Source organism: Procambarus clarkii, chromosome 75, assembly GCF_040958095.1.
Source record: "Procambarus clarkii isolate CNS0578487 chromosome 75, FALCON_Pclarkii_2.0, whole genome shotgun sequence".
NCBI classification, from domain to species: domain Eukaryota; kingdom Metazoa; phylum Arthropoda; class Malacostraca; order Decapoda; family Cambaridae; genus Procambarus; species Procambarus clarkii.
In genome coordinates, this window is record NC_091224.1 from 17025073 (window position 1) to 17044313 (window position 19241).

General features: G+C 55.2%; 2 protein-coding genes across 2 annotated transcripts in view; both read right to left on the bottom strand.

The window, feature by feature from the left end:
• LOC138357019 (PE-PGRS family protein PE_PGRS61-like) overlaps positions 1-13343 on the bottom strand; it is a 24840-nt gene extending 11497 nt beyond the window's left edge. The window contains exons 1-3 of the mRNA XM_069313553.1: positions 13286-13343; positions 8261-8266; positions 7153-7272 (exon numbers count right to left, since the gene is read on the bottom strand). Of these exons, the coding sequence (XP_069169654.1) occupies positions 7153-7272; positions 8261-8266; positions 13286-13343 (184 nt within the window). The remainder of the gene's footprint in view (positions 1-7152; positions 7273-8260; positions 8267-13285) is intronic.
• The window catches only part of LOC123749468 (uncharacterized), a gene marked incomplete in the record, with an annotated part of 443575 nt that overhangs the window by 400731 nt on the left and 23603 nt on the right, over positions 1-19241 (bottom strand).

Genomic DNA, 19241 nt, shown 5'->3' on the forward strand with positions numbered 1-19241 from the left:
ATATATATATATATATATATAAATGCATTTAGTGTGTGTGAGCAAGTTGAAAGAGCAGCGTCAAATTAGCAATAAGAGACAGCAACACAGGAAGAGGTCCGTCTCCTCCTTAAATCACCGTACACAGGAAAGGCTGCGCGGAGCCAGACATGGGCAGCCCGGAGGTAGCTACGTGTCAGAGTTGGCCAGGACAAGGTATAGCCCCTGAGGTAGCTACGTGTCAGAGTTGACCAGGACAAGGTATAGCCCCTGAGGTAGCTACGTGTCAGAGCTGACCAGGACAAGGTATAGCCCCTGAGGTAGCTACGTGTCAGAACTGACCAGGACAAGGTATAGCCCCTGAGGTAGCTACGTGTCAGAGTTGACCAGGACAAGGTATAGCCCCTGAGGTAGCTACGTGTCAGAGTTGACCAGGACAAGGTATAGCCCCTGAGGTAGCTACGTGTCAGAACTGACCAAGACAAGGTATAGCCCCTGAGGTAGCTACGTGTCAGAGTTGACCAGGACAAGGTATAGCCCCTGAGGTAGCTACGTGTCAGAGTTGACCAGGACAAGGTATAGCCCCCGTGGTAGCTACGTGTCAGAGTTGACCAGGACAAGGTATAGCCCCTGAGGTAGCTACGTGTCAGAACTGACCAGGACAAGGTATAGCCCCTGAGGTAGCTACGTGTCAGAGTTGACCAGGACAAGGTATAGCCCCTGAGGTAGCTACGTGTCAGAGTTGACCAGGACAAGGTATAGCCCCCTGAGGTAGCTACCTGTCAGAACTGACCAGGACAAGGTATAGCCCCTGAGGTAGCTACGTGTCAGAGTTGACCAGGACAAGGTATAGCCCCCGAGGTAGCTACGTGTCAGAGTTGACCAGGACAAGGTATAGCCCCCGTGGTAGCTACGTGTCAGAGTTGACCAGGACAAGGTATAGCCCCTGAGGTAGCTACGTGTCAGAGTTGACCAGGACAAGGTATAGCCCCTGAGGTAGCTACGTGTCAGAGCTGACCAGGACAAGGTATAGCCCCCGTGGTAGCTACGTGTCAGAGTTGACCAGGACAAGGTATAGCCCCTCTGGTAGCTACGTGTCAGAGCTGACCAGGACAAGGTATAGCCCCTGAGGTAGCTACGTGTCAGAGCTGACAAGGACAAGGTATAGCCCCTGAGGTAGCTACGTGTCAGAGCTGACCACGACAAGGTATAGCCCCTGAGGTAGCTACGTGTCAGAGCTGACCAGGACAAGGTATAGCCCCTGAGGTAGCTACGTGTCAGAGTTGACCAGGACAAGGTATAGCCCCTGAGGTAGCTACGTGTCAGAGCTGACCAGGACAAGGTATAGCCCCTGAGGTAGCTACGTGTCAGAGCTGACCAGGACAAGGTATAGCCCCTGAGGTAGCTACGTGTCAGAGCTGACCAGGACAAGGTATAGCCCCTGAGGTAGCTACGTGTCAGAGCTGACCAGGACAAGGTATAGCCCCCGAGCGCTGACCAGGACAAGGTATAGCCCCCTGAGGTAGCTACGTGTCAGAGCTGACCAGATCAGCTCCCCTTGAAGTATCTACCTCGCAAGACCTGGCCAGTTGGCAGCGTCTCTCATACTCACCCCTCGCTAACTCAATCACACACCCTCTATCTCAATTACTCTGGCCAGCACGGAGCAAACGACCCCCTCTCTTCGTGAAGGAGTGCCGGACCACGGTCCCGTTCCCAGGAGGAAGGGCACGGCTGTGGCCTTCAGGTCAGTGTCACTGCAGCTACCACAGTCACTGCCATCAATCACAAGTCACTGCGGCCAATCCCAGTGCCAAACTGTGCCAACTTCACACCCATGAAGACGGGAGAGGGAAGAAGGAGACGGGGAAGGGGGGTAGAAACAGACAGAAATAGGAAAACAGAGAAACAGATCAGTGGATCCCACCTGGAATGTGTGTGTGTATACCTATCTATAAGAAAGAATGCCTGACTCTCCATGTCTCTCTGTCCAAAGTTGGAGGCCAGGCGCTAGGGGCTAGCCTCACTCAACTTGGCAGGGTGAACGGTCTGGGGTACAGGACGGACATAGGCTGGTCAGGAATCAGTCCTATTGATCCTATTAAGGAGGAGAAAAGTCCAAAAAAGACTCTCTCTCTCTCTCCCTCGTCCCAAAATTGGAGAAAGATGGCTGGCCGAGTCTCTAGATATCCTCACTGAAAAGTGATGAACCCTAATTCAGTACAGAATAAATATGTCTGTTGGAAGCTGCAGATCAGAGGAGAGAGGGAGAGGGGAGAGGGGAGAAGAGGAGGGAGAAGGAGAGGGGGATAGAAGGGGTTGAAAAGGGGAGAGTGGTGGAAGTTTATCACGTGAGTCAGAGAGGTTCGCCACGTGAGTGAATGAATGAGGTTAACGTAATGAGTTAGTGGGGGTTAACCTAGTGAGTCAGTGAGTCAGCGAGTGAGGAGATTATAGCCTCGTGAGTCCGTGACTCGCTGACTCATGCCCTCATGAGTCAGCGAGTCAGTGAATGAGGGAGGCGTGAACATCTTGAGGGGAAAAGACAGAGCCATACACGACCACCTCACAGCACATCTGCTTTAAATGTTTGTGGCCAATGCCTCCCCTTACCTCTCCCCACCCCACTCCCCCCTCCCCCCCTCCCACCCCCCACATTCCCCCCCCTCCTTCTCACCCTACGTTCAGCCTGTATTCTAGGCTCCTAGGGTGGGGGGTTGAGGGGCCTTCTCCCTCTGGGCGATGGTCTCTCGCTTCTAGGGTGAGAGGGAGAGCAGTGCTCTCACTCTCACAAAGCAGTGCTCTCACTCTCACAGAGCACTGATCTCACTCTCACAGAGTACTGCTCTCACTCTCACAGAGCAGTGATCTCACTCTCACAGAGTACTGCTCTCACTCTCACAGAGTACTGCTCTCACTCTCACAGAGCAATGCTCTCACTCTCACAGAGCACTGATCTCACTCTCACAGAGTACTGCTCTCACTCTCACACAGCAGTGCTCTCACTCTCACAGAGTACTGCTCTCACTCTCACAGAGCAATGCTCTCACTCTCACAGAGTACTGCTCTCACTCTCACACAGCAGTGCTCTCACTCTCACAGAGCACTGATCTCACTCTCACAGAGTACTGCCCTCACTCTCACAGAGCAATGCTCTCACTCTCCCTCCCAGATCCAGGGAACCAAACACCTTAACCTCAGGGCCGTCGAGGAGGTTCGGAACAAATAAAAATGATAAACACCTCAACGACAATTAAAACATAAAACAAACAAAAACAGAAACAAATAATGAAACAAGCTGAAGATAGACAATATTGCCAATATAGCGGAAAAATATTGTTCGTGTATGAAATTTAGGTTAGGTTAGGTTAGGTTAGGTTAGGTTAGGTTAGGTTAGGTTAGGTTATTATTAAGTTAGGTTAGGTTAAAATATTGTTCGTGTATGAAATTTAGGCGACCTCTGGCAGGCTTGTGAGTTACAAGGGTTCAGGAAACATTTTACAAGTAGTAAGCGGGTTTTTGGAAATGAAAAGAATATGTAAATTCGACCCCCAAAGCATTCTTTCTTTATATTTAAAATTTGGGGAGGAAAAGTGCGACTTTGTATGGACTCGCGACCAACACAACCACTGTACTCAACACAGCTCCAGTACTCAATACAGGCCCTGTACTCAACACAGCCCCAGTACTCAACACAGCTCCAGTACTCAATACAGGCCCTGTACTCAACACGGCCCCAGTACTCAACACAGCCCCAGTACTCAACACAGCTCCAGTACTCAACACAGCTCCAGTACTCAACACAGCTCCAGTACTAAACACAGCTCCAGTACTCAACACAGCTCCAGTACTCAACACAGCTCCAGTACTAAACACAGCTCCAGTACTAAACACAGCTCCAGTACTCAACACAGCTCCAGTACTCAACACAGCTCCAGTACTCAACACAGCTCCAGTACTCAACACGGCCCCAGTACTCAACACAGCCGCAGTACTCAACACAGCTCCAGTACTCAATACAGGCCCTGTACTCAACACGGCTCCAGTACTCAACACGGCCCCAGTACTCAACACAGCTCCAGTACTCAACACAGCCCCAGTACTCAACACGGCCCCAGTACTCAACACAGCTCCAGTACTCAACACAGCCCCAGTACTCAACACAGCCCCAGTACTCAACACAGCCCCAGTACTCAACACGGCCCCAGTACTCAACACAGCTCCAGTACTCAACACGGCCCCAGTACTCAACACAGCTCCAGTACTCAACACAGCCCCAGTACTCAACACAGCCCCAGTACTCAACACAGCCCCAGTACTCAACACGGCCCCAGTACTCAACACAGCTCCAGTACTCAACACGGCCCCAGTACTCAACACAGCCCCAGTACTCAACACGGCCCCAGTACTCAACACAGCTCCAGTACTCAACACAGCCCCAGTACTCAACACGGCCCCAGTACTCAACACAGCTCCAGTACTCAACACAGCCCCAGTACTCAACACAGCTCCAGTACTCAACACAGCTCCAGTACTCAACACGGCCCCAGTACTCAACACGGCCCCAGTACTCAACACGGCCCCAGTACTCAACACGGTCCCAGTACTCAACACAGCTCCAGTACTCAACACAGCTCCAGTACTCAACACAGCTCCAGTACTCAACACAGCTCCAGTACTCAACACGGCCCCAGTACTCAACACAGCTCCAGTACTCAACACAGCCCCAGTACTCAACACGGCCCCAGTACTCAACACAGCTCCAGTACTCAACACAGCTCCAGTACTCAACACGGCCCCAGTACTCAACACAGCTCCTGTACTCAACACAGCCCCAGTACTCAACACAGCTCCAGTACTCAACACAGCTCCAGTACTCAACACAGCCCCAGTACTCAACACAGCTCCAGTACTCAACACAGCTCCAGTACTCAACACGGCCCCAGTACTCAACACGGCCCCAGTACTCAACACAGCTCCAGTACTCAACACGGCCCCAGTACTCAACACAGCTCCAGTACTCAACACAGCCCCAGTACTCAACACGGCCCCAGTACTCAACACAGCTCCAGTACTCAACACAGCTCCAGTACTCAACACGGCCCCAGTACTCAACACAGCTCCAGTACTCAACACAGCTCCAGTACTCAACACAGCCCCAGTACTCAACACGGCCCCAGTACTCAACACAGCTCCAGTACTCAACACAGCTCCAGTACTCAACACAGCCCCAGAACTCAACACAGCCCCAGTACTCAACACAGCTCCAGTACTCAACACAGCTCCAGTACTCAACACAGCTCCAGTACTCAACACAGCTCCAGTACTCAACACAGCTCCAGTACTCAACACAGCTCCAGTACTCAACACGGCCCCAGTACTCAACACGGCCCCAGTACTCAACACGGCCCCAGTACTCAACACGGCCCCAGTACTCAACACGGCCCCAGTACTCAACACGGCCCCAGTACTCAACACGGCCCCAGTACTCAACACAGCCCCAGTACTCAACACAGCCCCAGTACTCAACACGGCTCCAGTACTCAACACAGCTCCAGTACTCAACACAGCTCCAGTACTCAACACAGCTCCAGTACTCAACACGGCCCCAGTACTCAACACAGCTCCAGTACTCAACACAGCCCCAGTACTCAACACAGCCCCAGTACTCAACACAGCCCCAGTACTCAACACAGCCCCAGTACTCAACACAGCTCCAGTACTCAACACAGCTCCAGTACTCAACACGGCCCCAGTACTCAACACAGCTCCAGTACTCAACACGGCCCCAGTACTCAACACAGCTCCAGTACTCAACACAGCTCCAGTACTCAACACAGCTCCAGTACTCAACACAGCTCCAGTACTCAACACAGCTCCAGTACTCAACACGGCCCCAGTACTCAACACGGCCCCAGTACTCAACACGGCCCCAGTACTCAACACGGCCCCAGTACTCAACACAGCTCCAGTACTCAACACAGCTCCAGTACTCAACACGGCCCCAGTACTCAACACGGCTCCAGTACTCAACACGGCCCCAGTACTCAACACAGCTCCAGTACTCAACACGGCCCCAGTACTCAACACAGCCCCAGTACTCAACACAGCCCCAGTACTCAACACGGCCCCAGTACTCAACACGGCCCCAGTACTCAACACAGCCCCAGTACTCAACACAGCCCCAGTACTCAACACGGCCCCAGTACTCAACACAGCTCCAGTACTCAACACAGCTCCAGTACTCAACACAGCCCCAGTACTCAACACGGCTCCAGTACTCAACACGGCCCCAGTACTCAACACAGCTCCAGTACTCAACACGGCCCCAGTACTCAACACAGCCCCAGTACTCAACACAGCTCCAGTACTCAACACAGCTCCAGTACTCAACACAGCTCCAGTACTCAACACGGCCCCAGTACTCAACACGGCCCCAGTACTCAACACGGCCCCAGTACTCAACACAGCTCCAGTACTCAACACAGCTCCAGTACTCAACACGGCCCCAGTACTCAACACGGCCCCAGTACTCAACACGGCCCCAGTACTCAACACAGCCCCAGTACTCAACACAGCTCCAGTACTCAACACAGCCCCAGTACTCAACACAGCTCCAGTACTCAACACAGCCCCAGTACTCAACACAGCCCCAGTACTCAACACGGCCCCAGTACTCAACACAGCTCCAGTACTCAACACAGCCCCAGTACTCAACACAGCCCCAGTACTCAACACGGCCCCAGTACTCAACACGGCCCCTGCTTAGGTACTCCCCAATTCACTGGAACACCTTGCCTGTTATTCCTGCCTGCTTCTCCATCTTGTTCACTAGTCTCTCCCCTGGGGTACTGTATCACTGGTTTTTGTACCTGTTGCTGATGTGTGTGTGTGTGTGTGTGTGTGTGTGTGTGTGTGTGTGTGTGTGTGTGTGTATGTGTGTGTGTGTGTGTGTGTGTGTGTGTGTGTGTGTGTGTGTGTGGGTGTGTGTGTGGGTGTGTGTGTGTGTGTGTGTGTGTGTGTGTTAGTACAGATATTTGTTAATGGTAATAGCTGTTCATCTGTCGTAAATCACCGCTGTTCATCTGTCTGAAATCACCGCTGTTGCTTATCCCTTCCATCCCATCCATTGCCCATCCCTTCTTTCCATTTTTGTTAACCCCATCCTCCTACCTGTTATGTTCCCCGTCCCATCCACTCCCAGCCACTCCCTACACCACAAAGCTCCCGAACTCCCCACATATCCCCCGGCCACCCTAGACCTTCGCCTGCGTTCCTCACTTGCTAAAACAACTAGAAAAAAACACAATTACAAATATAAAAATTAAGAAACCGAACAAACCATATTTCTGCAAGTTTCCTTGATTAGAGCAAGGCCAAAGGAGAGAGAGGAAGAGCCAGAGAGTATAAGGGGGGGGGGCCCATATCCGTCCTGATATCTTATTCCAGATATCAGTAAATGTTGGGGGTAATCTTCAGATATCACATAAACACCGTTGTTCCAGCATCTCTTCCCCCCAGATAATCTCAGCCCATCGTCCTCAGCAAATGGAAAGACAAAGGCCTCGTGCCATTTAATACAAAGAGAACCAAATATCTTGGGAAATTGATACATGTGATGTAAGGTAAATTTTTTAGTTTTTAAAGCAATTTTTGTTTATATATAAAATTGGTGGAAATTGCTTGCGGTTTAAAAGAGGTGTTGGAGCGGACGCTGGCTACCGTGGGCGGCCGAGTTGTTTGTCAGAGGGGAGATAATGGTTGGTTTATGGAGTGACACTGTTCTGTTGAGCTGTGAAGCAGATAATAGCTGGTTTATGTGGTGTGTGTGTGTGTGTGCGTGCGTGCGTGCGTGCGTGTGTGTGTGTGTGTGTGTGTGTGTGTGTGTGTGTGTGTGTAAATATGTAACTATGAGCATAAGAGAAGCAGACAGGGGCGTCTCACCTCGTGTGACCAGCAGACATTCGGAGGACGTAATTACTGGTTCCTGTCGTAACTACACCTTGTGGGAATATGGAGGAGATCAAGATTGTTTACAAAGTACAACAACTACCCTTTATCTGCTCCTCACAGAAGCAATAATCTTGTTACAGACCTATAATAATACAACGATGTTATTACAGCTCTATAATAATATAACTATATTGACACAAACCTATAATAATGCATTTATATAGTTACATAACTGTTAACAAAACATAACTATATTGTTATAGACCTACACTAATATAACTATATTGTTATACATCAATAATAATTCAAGTATATCCCAAAGACTTACCAATATCTGACCAAAAATATACTCAACTATATCTTACTAAAAATATACTTCACTCACCCTCCAGAATACTCATAAGACTATCTGAAATAATATCATTATTATGGACTATCCCAGCCCATAATATTATGGATTATCCCAGCTCCTTGTACTCTTATCCCCGCTCCTTGTCCACATATCCCAGCTCCTTGTACTCATATCCCCGCTCCCTGTACTCATATCCCATCTCCTTGTACTCATATCCCATCTCCTTGTACTCATATCCCAGCTCCCTGTACTCATATCCCAGCTCCTTGTACTCATATCCCCGCTCCCTGTACTCATATCCCAGCTCCCTGTACTCATATCCCACCTCCTTGAACTCATATCCCAGCTCCCTGTTCTTATATCTCAGCTCCTTGTCCTCATATACTGGTCCCTTGTCCACATATCCCAGGCTCCTTGTCCACATATCCCAGCTCCTCCTCCTTATATCACAGCTTTATAAGTCATAAAGTCTTAAAATTGAACAAAGTCTTAAATGTGAACACTCATCAATGTTAGGAGACGGACACACATGCACGTGTAAACACAGGGTTGAGGTGGCGTGCTGTGGTCGACCACCCCCCTCCCCCCCCCACTCTTAACACCGGGAGATTGGGTCGTCCTGTCCGGCCACTCTGGTGCTGTCCGGCCCTCTGGTGCTGTCGATCCGGCTCCTTTGGTGCTGTCCGGCTACTCTAGTGCTGTCCGGCTTCTATGGTGCTGTCCGGACCCTCTGGTGCTGTCCGGCCCCTCTGGTGCTGTCCGGACCCTCTGGTGCTGTCCGGACCCTCTGGTGCTGTCCGGCCACTCTAGTGCTGTCCCGGCCACTCTGGTGCTGTCCGGCCCCTCTGGTGCTGTCCGGCCCCTCTGGTGCTGTCCGGCCATTCTGGTGCTGTCCGGCTTCTATGGTGCTGTACGGCCCCTCTGGTGCTGTCCGGACCCTCTGGTGCTGTCCCGCCCCTCTGGTGCTGTCCGGCCCCTCTGGTGCTGTCCGGACCCTCTGGTGCTGTCCCGGCCCCTCTGGTGCTGTCCGGCCACTCTGGTGCTGTCCCGGCCACTCTGGTGCTGTCCGGCCCCTCTAGTGCTGTCCGGCTTCTATGGTGCTGTCTGGCCCTCTGGTGCTGTCCGGCCCCTCTGGTGCTGTCCGGCCCCTCTGGTGCTGTCCGGCTTCTATGGTGCTGTCCGGACCCTCTGGTGCTGTCCGGCCCCTCTGGTGCTGTCCGGCCCCTCTGGTGCTGTCCGGCTTCTATGGTGCTGTCCGGACCCTCTGGTGCTGTCCGGCCACTCTAGTGCTGTCCGGCTTCTATGGTGCTGTCCGGACCCTCTGGTGCTGTCCGGCCCCTCTGGTGCTGTCCGGCTTCTATGGTGCTGTCCGGACCCTCTGGTACTGTCCGGCCACTCTGGTGCTGTCCGGCCACTCTGGTGCTGTCCGGCCCCTCTAGTGCTGTCCGGCCACTCTGGTGCTGTCCGGCCCTCTGGTGCTGTCCAGCCACTCTGGTGCTGTCCGGCCACTCTGGTGCTGTCCGGCCACTCTGGTGCTGTCCCGGCCCCTCTGGTGCTGTCCGGCCACTCTGGTGCTGTCCCGGCCACTCTGGTGCTGTCCGGCCCCTCTAGTGCTGTCCGGCTTCTATGGTGCTGTCTGGCCCTCTGGTGCTGTCCGGCCCCTCTGGTGCTGTCCGGCCCCTCTGGTGCTGTCCGGCTTCTATGGTGCTGTCCGGACCCTCTGGTGCTGTCCGGCCCCTCTGGTGCTGTCCGGCCCCTCTGGTGCTGTCCGGCTTCTATGGTGCTGTCCGGACCCTCTGGTGCTGTCCGGCCACTCTAGTGCTGTCCGGCTTCTATGGTGCTGTCCGGACCCTCTGGTGCTGTCCGGCCACTCTGGTGCTGTCCGGCCACTCTGGTGCTGTCCGGCCCCTCTAGTGCTGTCCGGCCACTCTGGTGCTGTCCGGCCCTCTGGTGCTGTCCAGCCACTCTGGTGCTGTCCGGCCACTCTGGTGCTGTCCGGCCCTCTGGTGCTGTCCAGCCACTCTGGTGCTGTCCGGCCACTCTGGTGCTGTCCGGCCACTCTGGTGCTGTCCCGGCCCCTCTGGTGCTGTCCGGCCACTCTGGTGCTGTCCGGCCACTCTGGTGCTGTCCGGCCACTCTGGTGCTGTCCGGCCCCTCTGGTGCTGTCCGGCCCATCTGGTGCTGTCCGGCCCTCTGGTGCTGTCCGGCCCCTCTGGTGCTGTTCCGGCCCCTCTGGTGCTGTCCGGCCACTCTGGTGCTGTCCCGGCCCCTCTGGTGCTGTCCGGCCCCTCTGGTGCTGTCCGGCCCCTCTGGTGCTGTCCGGCCCCTCTGGTGCTGTCCGGCCCATCTGGTGCTGTCCGGCCCTCTGGTGCTGTCCGGCCCCTCTGGTGCTGTCCCGGCCCCTCTGGTGCTGTCCGGCCACTCTGGTGCTGTCCCGGCCCCTCTGGTGCTGTCCGGCCACTCTGGTGCTGTCCCGGCCACTCTGGTGCTGTCCCGGCCACTCTGGTGCTGTCCCGGCCCCTCTGGTGCTGTCCGGCCCCTCTGGTGCTGTCCGGCCCATCTGGTGCTGTCCGGCCCTCTGGTGCTGTCCGGCCACTCTGGTGCTGTCCGGCCCCTCTGGTGCTGTCCGGCCACTCTGGTGTTGTCCCGGCCCCTCTGGTGCTGTCCAGCCACTCTGGTGCTGTCCGGCCCCTCTGGGGCTATCCGGCCACTCTGGTGCTGTCCCGGCCCCTCTGGTGCTGTCCGGCCCTCTGGTGCTGTCTGGCCACTCTGGTGCTGTCCGGCCACTCTGGTGCTGTTTGGCCACTCTGGTGCTGTCCGGCCACTCTGGTGCTGTCCGGCCACTCTGGTGCTGTCCGGCCCCTCTGGTGCTGTCCGGCCCCTCTGGTGCTGTCCGGCCCCTCTGGTGCTGTCGGACACTCTCGTGGTGTAGGGTGGGGGTGTAGGGTGGGGGTGTAGGGTGGGGGTGTAGGGTGGGGGTGTAGGGTGGGGGTGTAGGGTGGGGGTGTAGGGTGGGGGTGTAGGGTGTGGGTGTAGGGTGGGGGTGTAGGGTGGGGGTGTAGGGTGGGGGTGTAGGGTGGGGGTGTAGGGTGGGGGTGTAGGGTGGGGGTGTAGGGTGGGGGTGTAGGGTGGGGGTGTAGGGTGGGGTGTGGGGTGGGGGTGTAGGGTGGGGGTGTAGGGTGGGGGTGTAGGGTGGGGGTGTAGGGTGGGGTGTGGGGGCGAAAGTTTTAACAAATAATGCGCATTGAACACTTGACCGACATAACCAGGTGTGACATTCCAAGATCAATAACCAGCACACAGCACCCACCCACCCCCCCTCCTTACTCCCCCCCTAACTCCTTCCTCCCCCTTCACTCCCCCTCCCTCATCCCCTTCTCTTGTCAGCAAAATACCTCCTCAAGAACCTACACTCATTCTCCAGCCACACACACATATATCAGTCGATTGACAGTTGAGAGGCTGGACCAAAGAGCTAGAGCTCAATCCCCGCAAGCACAACTAGGTGAGTACAAATAGGTGAGTACACACACACACACATATACACACACACACACACACACACACACACACACACACACACACACACACACACACACACACACACACACACACACAACAAACCTTCTGGAATTCTATGATAAAGTAACGAGGATAAGATAAGACAGAGAAGGTTGGGCAGACTACCTATTTCTGGACTGCCAAAAAGCCTTTGATACAGTACCGCACATGAGACTGCTGTTCAAACTCGAGAGGCAGGCGGGGGTGGGAGGAAAGGCCCTAGCATGGATGAGGAACTACCTTATAGGAAGGAGCCAAAGAGTTACGGTAAGGGGCCAGAAGTCGGACTGGCGAACAGTAACGAGTGGAGTACTTCAAGGATCGGTGCTGGGACCAATCCTCTTTCTAATATATGTTAACGACATGTTTACAGGAGTAGAGTCCTACATGTCAATGTTCGCGGATGACGCAAAGTTGATGAGAAGAGTTGTGACAGATGAGGATTGTAGGATCCTCCAGGAGGATTTGAACAGTTTGCAGAGATGGTCAGAGAAATGGCTACTGGAGTTCAACACGAGCAAATGTAAAGTTATAGAAATGGGACTAGGTGATAGAAGACCAAAGGGACAGTACACAATGAAGGGGAACTGCCTACCTGTGACGACGCGAGAAAGAGACCTGGGCGTGGACGTATCACCTAATCTATCTCCTGAGGCACATATAAATAGGATAACGACAGCAGCGTACTCTACACTGGCAAAAGTTAGAACATCATTCAGAAAGCTAAGTAAGGAGGCATTTAGGGCGCTTTACACTGCCTACGTAAGGCCAGTCTTAGAGTATGCCGCCTCATCATGGAGTCCCCATCTGAAGAAGCACATAAAAAAACTGGAAAAGGTTCAGAGGTTTGCAACGAGACTCGTCCCAGAGCTACGAGGGATGGGGTATGAGGAGCGCCTGAGGGAATTGTGCCTTACGACACTAGAAAGAAGAAGGGAGAGGGGGGACATGATAGGAACGTATAAGATACTCAGAGGGATTGACAGAGTGGACATAGACGAAATGTTCACACGGAATAGTAACAGAACGAGGGGACATGGATGGAAGCTTGAAACTCAGATGAGTCACAGAGATGTTAGGAAGTTTTCTTTTAGCGTGAGAGTAGTGGGAAAATGGAATGCACTTCAGGAACAGGTTGTGGAAGCAAATACTATTCATAATTTTAAAACCAGGTATGATAGGGAAATGGGACAGGAGTCATTGCTGTAAACAACCGATGCTCGAAAGGCGGGATCCAAGAGTCAATGCTCGATCCTGCAGACACAACTAGGTGAGTACAACTAGGTGAGTACACACACACACACACAATGTGTCTCTTTCCGTCCCAAGAGCACCCTCCTCCCCCCCCCCTTCCACCGTTATCGCCGTTATCGCCTCTCTGCCCTTTACCGTTCACCGTTACTCATTGTCGCTTCGTCAACGGCTCATTAACTCTCCCACCGTTGATACCAGGGCAGCGTCGCCCTCGTTCTTGCAACCGGAATTGCAATTTCAACATCTCGGTGCGTTTCCGGAAGCTTTGTTTCTGTTTTTGTTTTCTCTTTGGGCCATGAGACTGTTTTTCCTCTAATTTCTTCCTCCCACTGCACTTCACCCAGATAGTCCCTTATCCTCTTATAGTCCCCTTTCCTGTAGTCAGCTCTCCTTTCCCAGATCTCTTGTCCCATGGTCATAAGTTTGAATTCCATCATGTAGTCAAAGACTAGGACACAATGGTCACTGGCCCCTAGAGGTATTTCATGCTCTAAATTCTCGATATCTTCTACGTTCTGGGTGAAAATCAGGTCTAATAGGCTCGGTGCATCTCCTCCTCTTTCCCTTGTGTCTTCCTTCATATGTTGTGTTAGGAAATTCCTGTCTACAACATCTACTAATTTCGCTCCCCACGTTTCGTCCCCTCCATGGGGATTCCTTGATTCCCAATTTATCTCTCCATGATTTAGGTCCCCCATGATCAGCAGCTTCGCTCTCATTCTGTGGGCTAGTGTTGCTGCCTTCTGCAGTTCATCTATACATGCTTTGTTGTTGTCATCATGCTCCTGCCTGGGTCTTCTACTGTTTGGTGGGGGATTGTAGATTACCAATATCACAATCTTCCTCCCATCTACTGTCAGAGTTCCATGTATGAAGCTTGTGCACTCATTGGTAACTCGATTTCCCAGGCCTTCAAACTTCCATTTCCGCTTTATTAGGAGTGCTACTCCCCCTCCCTGTCTCTGTGTCCTCTCTTTTCGTATCACCTGGTACCCTTCAGGAAAGATTGCATCTGAGATCATGTCATTAATTTTAGTTTCCACAATTGCAACTATGTCAGGATCTGTGTCACTCACTCTTTCTTTTATCTCTTCTGCTTTATTAGATACCCCATCAGCATTGGTGTACCAAACCTTGAGATTCTTCATGGAAACTCTTGTACCAGAGTTCTCCCTTTCTCTGGGGGTCTGGGGGGATCTGGGGGGTGTCTGGGGGATGACTGGGGGCGGGGAGGATCCGGGGGATGTCTTGGGGGTGTCCGGGGGATGTATGGGGGGTGAAAGAGGTCAGGAGGGGTGCTTGGGGGGCTACTGGGGGCTGGGCTTCTAGGAAGGTAGGTAGGAGGGTCTGGGGTAGGGCCTGGGTAGGTAGGTCTAGAGTAGGAAGGGCATACTGGGTCTGAAGATTAGGGAGGGCATGGTGGGGTTGGGAGATAGCGTAAGGTTGGGAGTCAGATAGAGGTTGAGAGGTTGGGAGGGGGAAGGAAAGAGGGGGTGGGGGAACCTCCCACCCCCCCTCGCAAGGGTGGGGGGTCACATGGAAGGAGAGGAAATGAGGAGGGGTGAGGGCTGGGTAGGCTTTGGGTGTTGAGGGGATGAGGGCTGGGTGGGTTCTTGGGGTTGAGGGGATGAGGGCTGGGTGGGTTTTGGGGGTTGAGGGGATGAGGGCTGGACGGGTTTTGGGGGTTGAGGTGATAAGGGGGGGTCCTTGGAATGTGGGATGAATTTGACTGCAGTGGGGTCAAAGGGGTCAAGGGAGGTGTTGGGGAGATAAGCAGGGGCGGCTGATTTGGCGAAGGGGTGACCTGAGAAGGTGTGAGCTGGTTAGCATGGGGTGGATTAGCACTGGGGTGTGTAGCTGCGCTCAAATGGGAAGAGTTGTATTGTTGTTTGCTTGCTCTGTGGGCTATCTGCTCCTCCTTCGTCATGAATTTGTCAATATATACGTTGTAGTAATTTTCGCTACCTCTGAGTAGGTGTTTGTGATGCAGTATGTAATCCACTGCCTCTCCGTTAGTGAACTGTACCAGGACAGGTCGTTTCCTGTTACAGTTGTATGGTCCAATGCGTCGTTGAACTTGCACCTCATTCCCTGCCCTCTGGGCTCTCATGAGACATGAGAGCCCGTGAGAGGCAGGGGCAAGCGAGCAGTGAGAGGCAGGGGCAAGCGAGCAGTGAGAGGCAGGGGCAAGCGAGCAGTGAGAGGCAGGGGCAAGCGGGCAGTGAGAGGCAGGGGCAAGCGAGCAGTGTGAGGCAGGGGCAAGCGGGCAGTGAGAGGCAGGGGCAAGCGGGCAGTGAGAGGCAGGGGCAAGCGGGTAGTGAGAGGCAGGGGCAAGCAGGCAGTGAGAGGCAGGGGCAAGCGGGCAGTGAGAGGCAGGGGCAAGCAGGCAGTGAGAGGCAGGGGCAAGCGGGTAATGAGAGGCAGGGGCAAGCGAGCAGTGAGAGGCAGGGGCAAGCAGGAAGTGAGAGGCAGGGGCAAGCAGGAAGTGAGAGGCAGGGGCAAGCGGGCAGTGAGAGGCAGGGGCAAGCGAGCAGCGAGAGGCAGGGGCAAGTGGGCAGTGAAAAGCAGGGGCAAGCGAGCAGTGAGAGGCAGGAGCAAGCAGGCAGTGAGAGGCAGGGGCAAGCGAGCAGTGAGAGGCAGGGGCAAGCGGGCAGTGAGAGACAGGGGCAAGCGGGCAGTGAGAGGCAGGGGCAAGCGAGCAGTGAGAGGCAGGGGCAAGCGGGCAGTGAGAGGCAGGAGCAAGCGGGCAGTGAGAGGCAGGGGCAAGCGAGCAGTGAGAGGCAGGGGCAAGCGGGCAGTGAGAGGCAGGAGCAAGCGGGCAGTGAGAGGCAGGGGCAAGCGAGCAGTGAGAGGCAGGGGCAAGCGGGCAGTGAGAGGCAGGAGCAAGCGGGCAGTGAGAGGCAGGGGCAAGCGAGCAGTGAGAGGCAGGAGCAAGCGGGCAGTGAGAGGCAGGAGCAAGCGGGCAGTGAGAGGCAGGAGCAAGCGGGCAGTGAGAGGCAGGAGCAAGCGGGCAGTGAGAGGCAGGAGCAAGCGGGCAGTGAGAGGCAGGAGCAAGCGAACAGTGAGAGGCAGGGGCAAGCGAGCAGTGAGAGGCAGGGGCAAGCGAGCAGTGAGAGGCAGGGGCAAGCGAGCAGTGAGAGGCAGGGGCAAGCGAGCAGTGAGAGGCAGGGGCAAGCGGGTAGTGAGAGGCAGGGGCAAGCGAGCAGTGTGAGGCAGGGGCAAGCGAGCAGTGTGAGGCAGGGCCAAGCGGGCAGTGAGAGGCAGGGGCAAGCGGGCAGTGAGAGGCAGGGGCAAGCGGGTAGTGAGAGGCAGGGGCAAGCGGGTAGTGAGAGGCAGGGGCAAGCAGGCAGTGAGAGGCAGGGGCAAGCAGGCAGTGAGAGGCAGGGGCAAGCGGGCAGTGAGAGGCAGGGGCAAGCAGGCAGTGAGAGGCAGGGGCAAGCGGGTAGTGAGAGGCAGGGGCAAGCGAGCAGTGAGAGGCACAGGCAAGCAGGAAGTGAGAGGCAGGGGAAAGCAGGAAGTGAGAGGCAGGGGCAAGCGGGCAGCGAGAGGCAGGGGCAAGTGGGCAGTGAAAGGCAGGGGCAAGCGAGCAGTGAGAGGCAGGGGCAAGCAGGCAGTGAGAGGCAGGGGCAAGCGAGCAGTGAGAGGCAGGGGCAAGCGGGCAGTGAGAGGCAGGGGCAAGCGGGCAGTGAGAGGCAGGGGCAAGCGAGCAGTGAGAGGCAGGGGCAAGCAGGCAGTGAGAGGCAGGAGCAAGCGGGCAGTGAGAGGCAGGGGCAAGCGAGCAGTGAGAGGCAGGGGCAAGCAGGCAGTGAGAGGCAGGAGCAAGCGGGCAGTGAGAGGCAGGGGCAAGCGGGCAGTGAGAGGCAGGGGCAGGCGAGCAGTGAGAGGCAGGGGCAAGCAGGCAGTGAGAGGCAGGGGCAAGCAGGCAGTAAGAGGCAGGAGCAAGCGGGCAGTGAGAGGCAGGGGCAAGCGGGCAGTGAGAGGCAGGGGCAAGCGAGCAGTGAGAGGCAGGAGCAAGCGGGCAGTGAGAGGCAGGAGCAAGCGGGCAGTGAGAGGCAGGAGCAAGCGAGCAGTGAGAGGCAGGGGCAAGCGAGCAGTGAGAGGCAAGAGCAAGCGAGCAGTGAGAGGCAGGAGCAAGCGGGCAGTGAGATGCAGGAGCAAGCGGGCAGTGAGAGGCAGGGGCAAGCAGGCAGTGAGAGGCAGGAGCAAGCGAGCAGTGAGAGGCAGGGGCAAGCGGGCAGTGAGAGGCAGGGGCAAGCGAGCAGTGAGAGGCAGGGGCAAGCAGGCAGTGAGAGGCAGGAGCAAGCGGGCAGTGAGAGGCAGGAGCAAGCGAGCAGTGAGAGGCAGGGGCAAGCAGGTAGTGAGAGGCAGGAGCAAGCGGGCAGTGAGAGGCAGGAGCAAGCGGGCAGTGAGAGGCAGGAGCAAGCGGGCAGTGAGAGGCAGGGGCAAGCGAGCAGTGAGAGGCAGGGGCAAGCAGGCAGTGAGAGGCAGGAGCAAGCGGGCAGTGTGAGGCAGGAGCAAGCGGGCAGTGTGAGGCAGGGGCAAGCAGGCAGAGAGAGGCAGGGGCAAGCAGGCAGTGAGAGGCAGGAGTAAGCGGGCAGTGTGAGGCAGGGGCAAGCGAGCAGTGAGAGGCAGGGGCAAGCGAGCAGTGAGAGGCAGGGGCAAGCAGGCAGTGAGAGGCAGGGGCAAGCAGGCAGAGAGAGGCAGGGGCAAGCAGGCAGTGAGAGGCAGGGGCAAGCAGGCAGTGAGAGGCAGGAGCAAGCGAGCAGTGATAGGCAGGGGCAAGCAGGCAGTGAGAGGCAGGAGCAAGCGAGCAGTGAGAGGCAGGGGCAAGCAGGCAAATAGAGGCAGGGGCAAGCAGGCAGAGAGAGGCAGGGGCAAGCAGGCAGTGAGAGGCAGGAGCAAGCGAGCAGTGAGAGGCAGGGGCAAGCAGGCAGAGAGAGGCAGGGGCAAGCAGGCAGAGAGAGGCAGGGGCAAGCAGGCAGAGAGAGGCAGGGGCATGCAGGCAGTGAGAGGCAGGAGCAAGCGGGCAGTGAGAGGCAGGAGCAAGCGGGCAGTGAGAGGCAGGGGCAAGCAGGCAGAGAGAGGCAGGGGCAAGCAGGCAGAGAGAGGCAGGAGCAAGCGAGCAGTGAGAGGCAGGGGCAAGCAGGCAGAGAGAGGCAGGGGCAAGCAGGCAGAGAGAGGCAGGGGCAAGCAGGCAGAGAGAGGCAGGGGCATGCAGGCAGTGAGAGGCAGGAGCAAGCGGGCAGTGAGAGGCAGGAGCAAGCGGGCAGTGAGAGGCAGGAGCAAGCGAGCAGTGAGAGGCAGGGGCAAGCAGGCAAATAGAGGCAGGGGCAAGCAGGCAGAGAGAGGCAGGGGCAAGCAGGCAGTGAGAGGCAGGAGCAAGCGAGCAGTGAGAGGCAGGGGCAAGCAGGCAGAGAGAGGCAGGGGCAAGCAGGCAGAGAGAGGCAGGGGCAAGCAGGCAGAGAGAGGCAGGGGCAAGCAGGCAGGGGCAAGCAGGCAGTGAGAGGCAGGAGCAAGCGGGCAGTGAGAGGCCGGAGCAAGCGGGCAGTGAGAGGCAGGGGCAAGCAGGCAGAGAGAGGCAGGGGCAAGCAGGCAGTGAGAGGCAGGAGCAAGCAGGCAGTGAGAGGCAGGAGCAAGCGGGCAGTGAGAGGCAGGGGCAAGAGTGTGCCCATCCCGACCTTCGCTAACAGGTCCTGAATTACTTAACAATCTCAGTCCGTCATTACACACTGCTGCTTCAGCCGGCCAGGAAGTGCCAGTTGGCACTGCCAGCACTTTTGGTTATTGTGACTGTTGGTTACTGTCACTGTTGGTTACTGTCACCACTGTTGGTTACTGCTACTAATATATATATATATATATATATATATATATATATATATATATATATATATATATATATATATATATATATATATATATATATATATGTATATATATATATATATATATATATATATATATATATATATATATATATATATATATATATATTATAAATATATTCAAACATCTACACACACAAACACACACACACACACAAATCAGGCAAGAAAGAGAGGGGTGGGCAGACTGCATATTTTTGGATTGTCAGAAAGCCTTTGACACAGTACCACACAAGAGGCTAGTGAAAAAGCTGGAG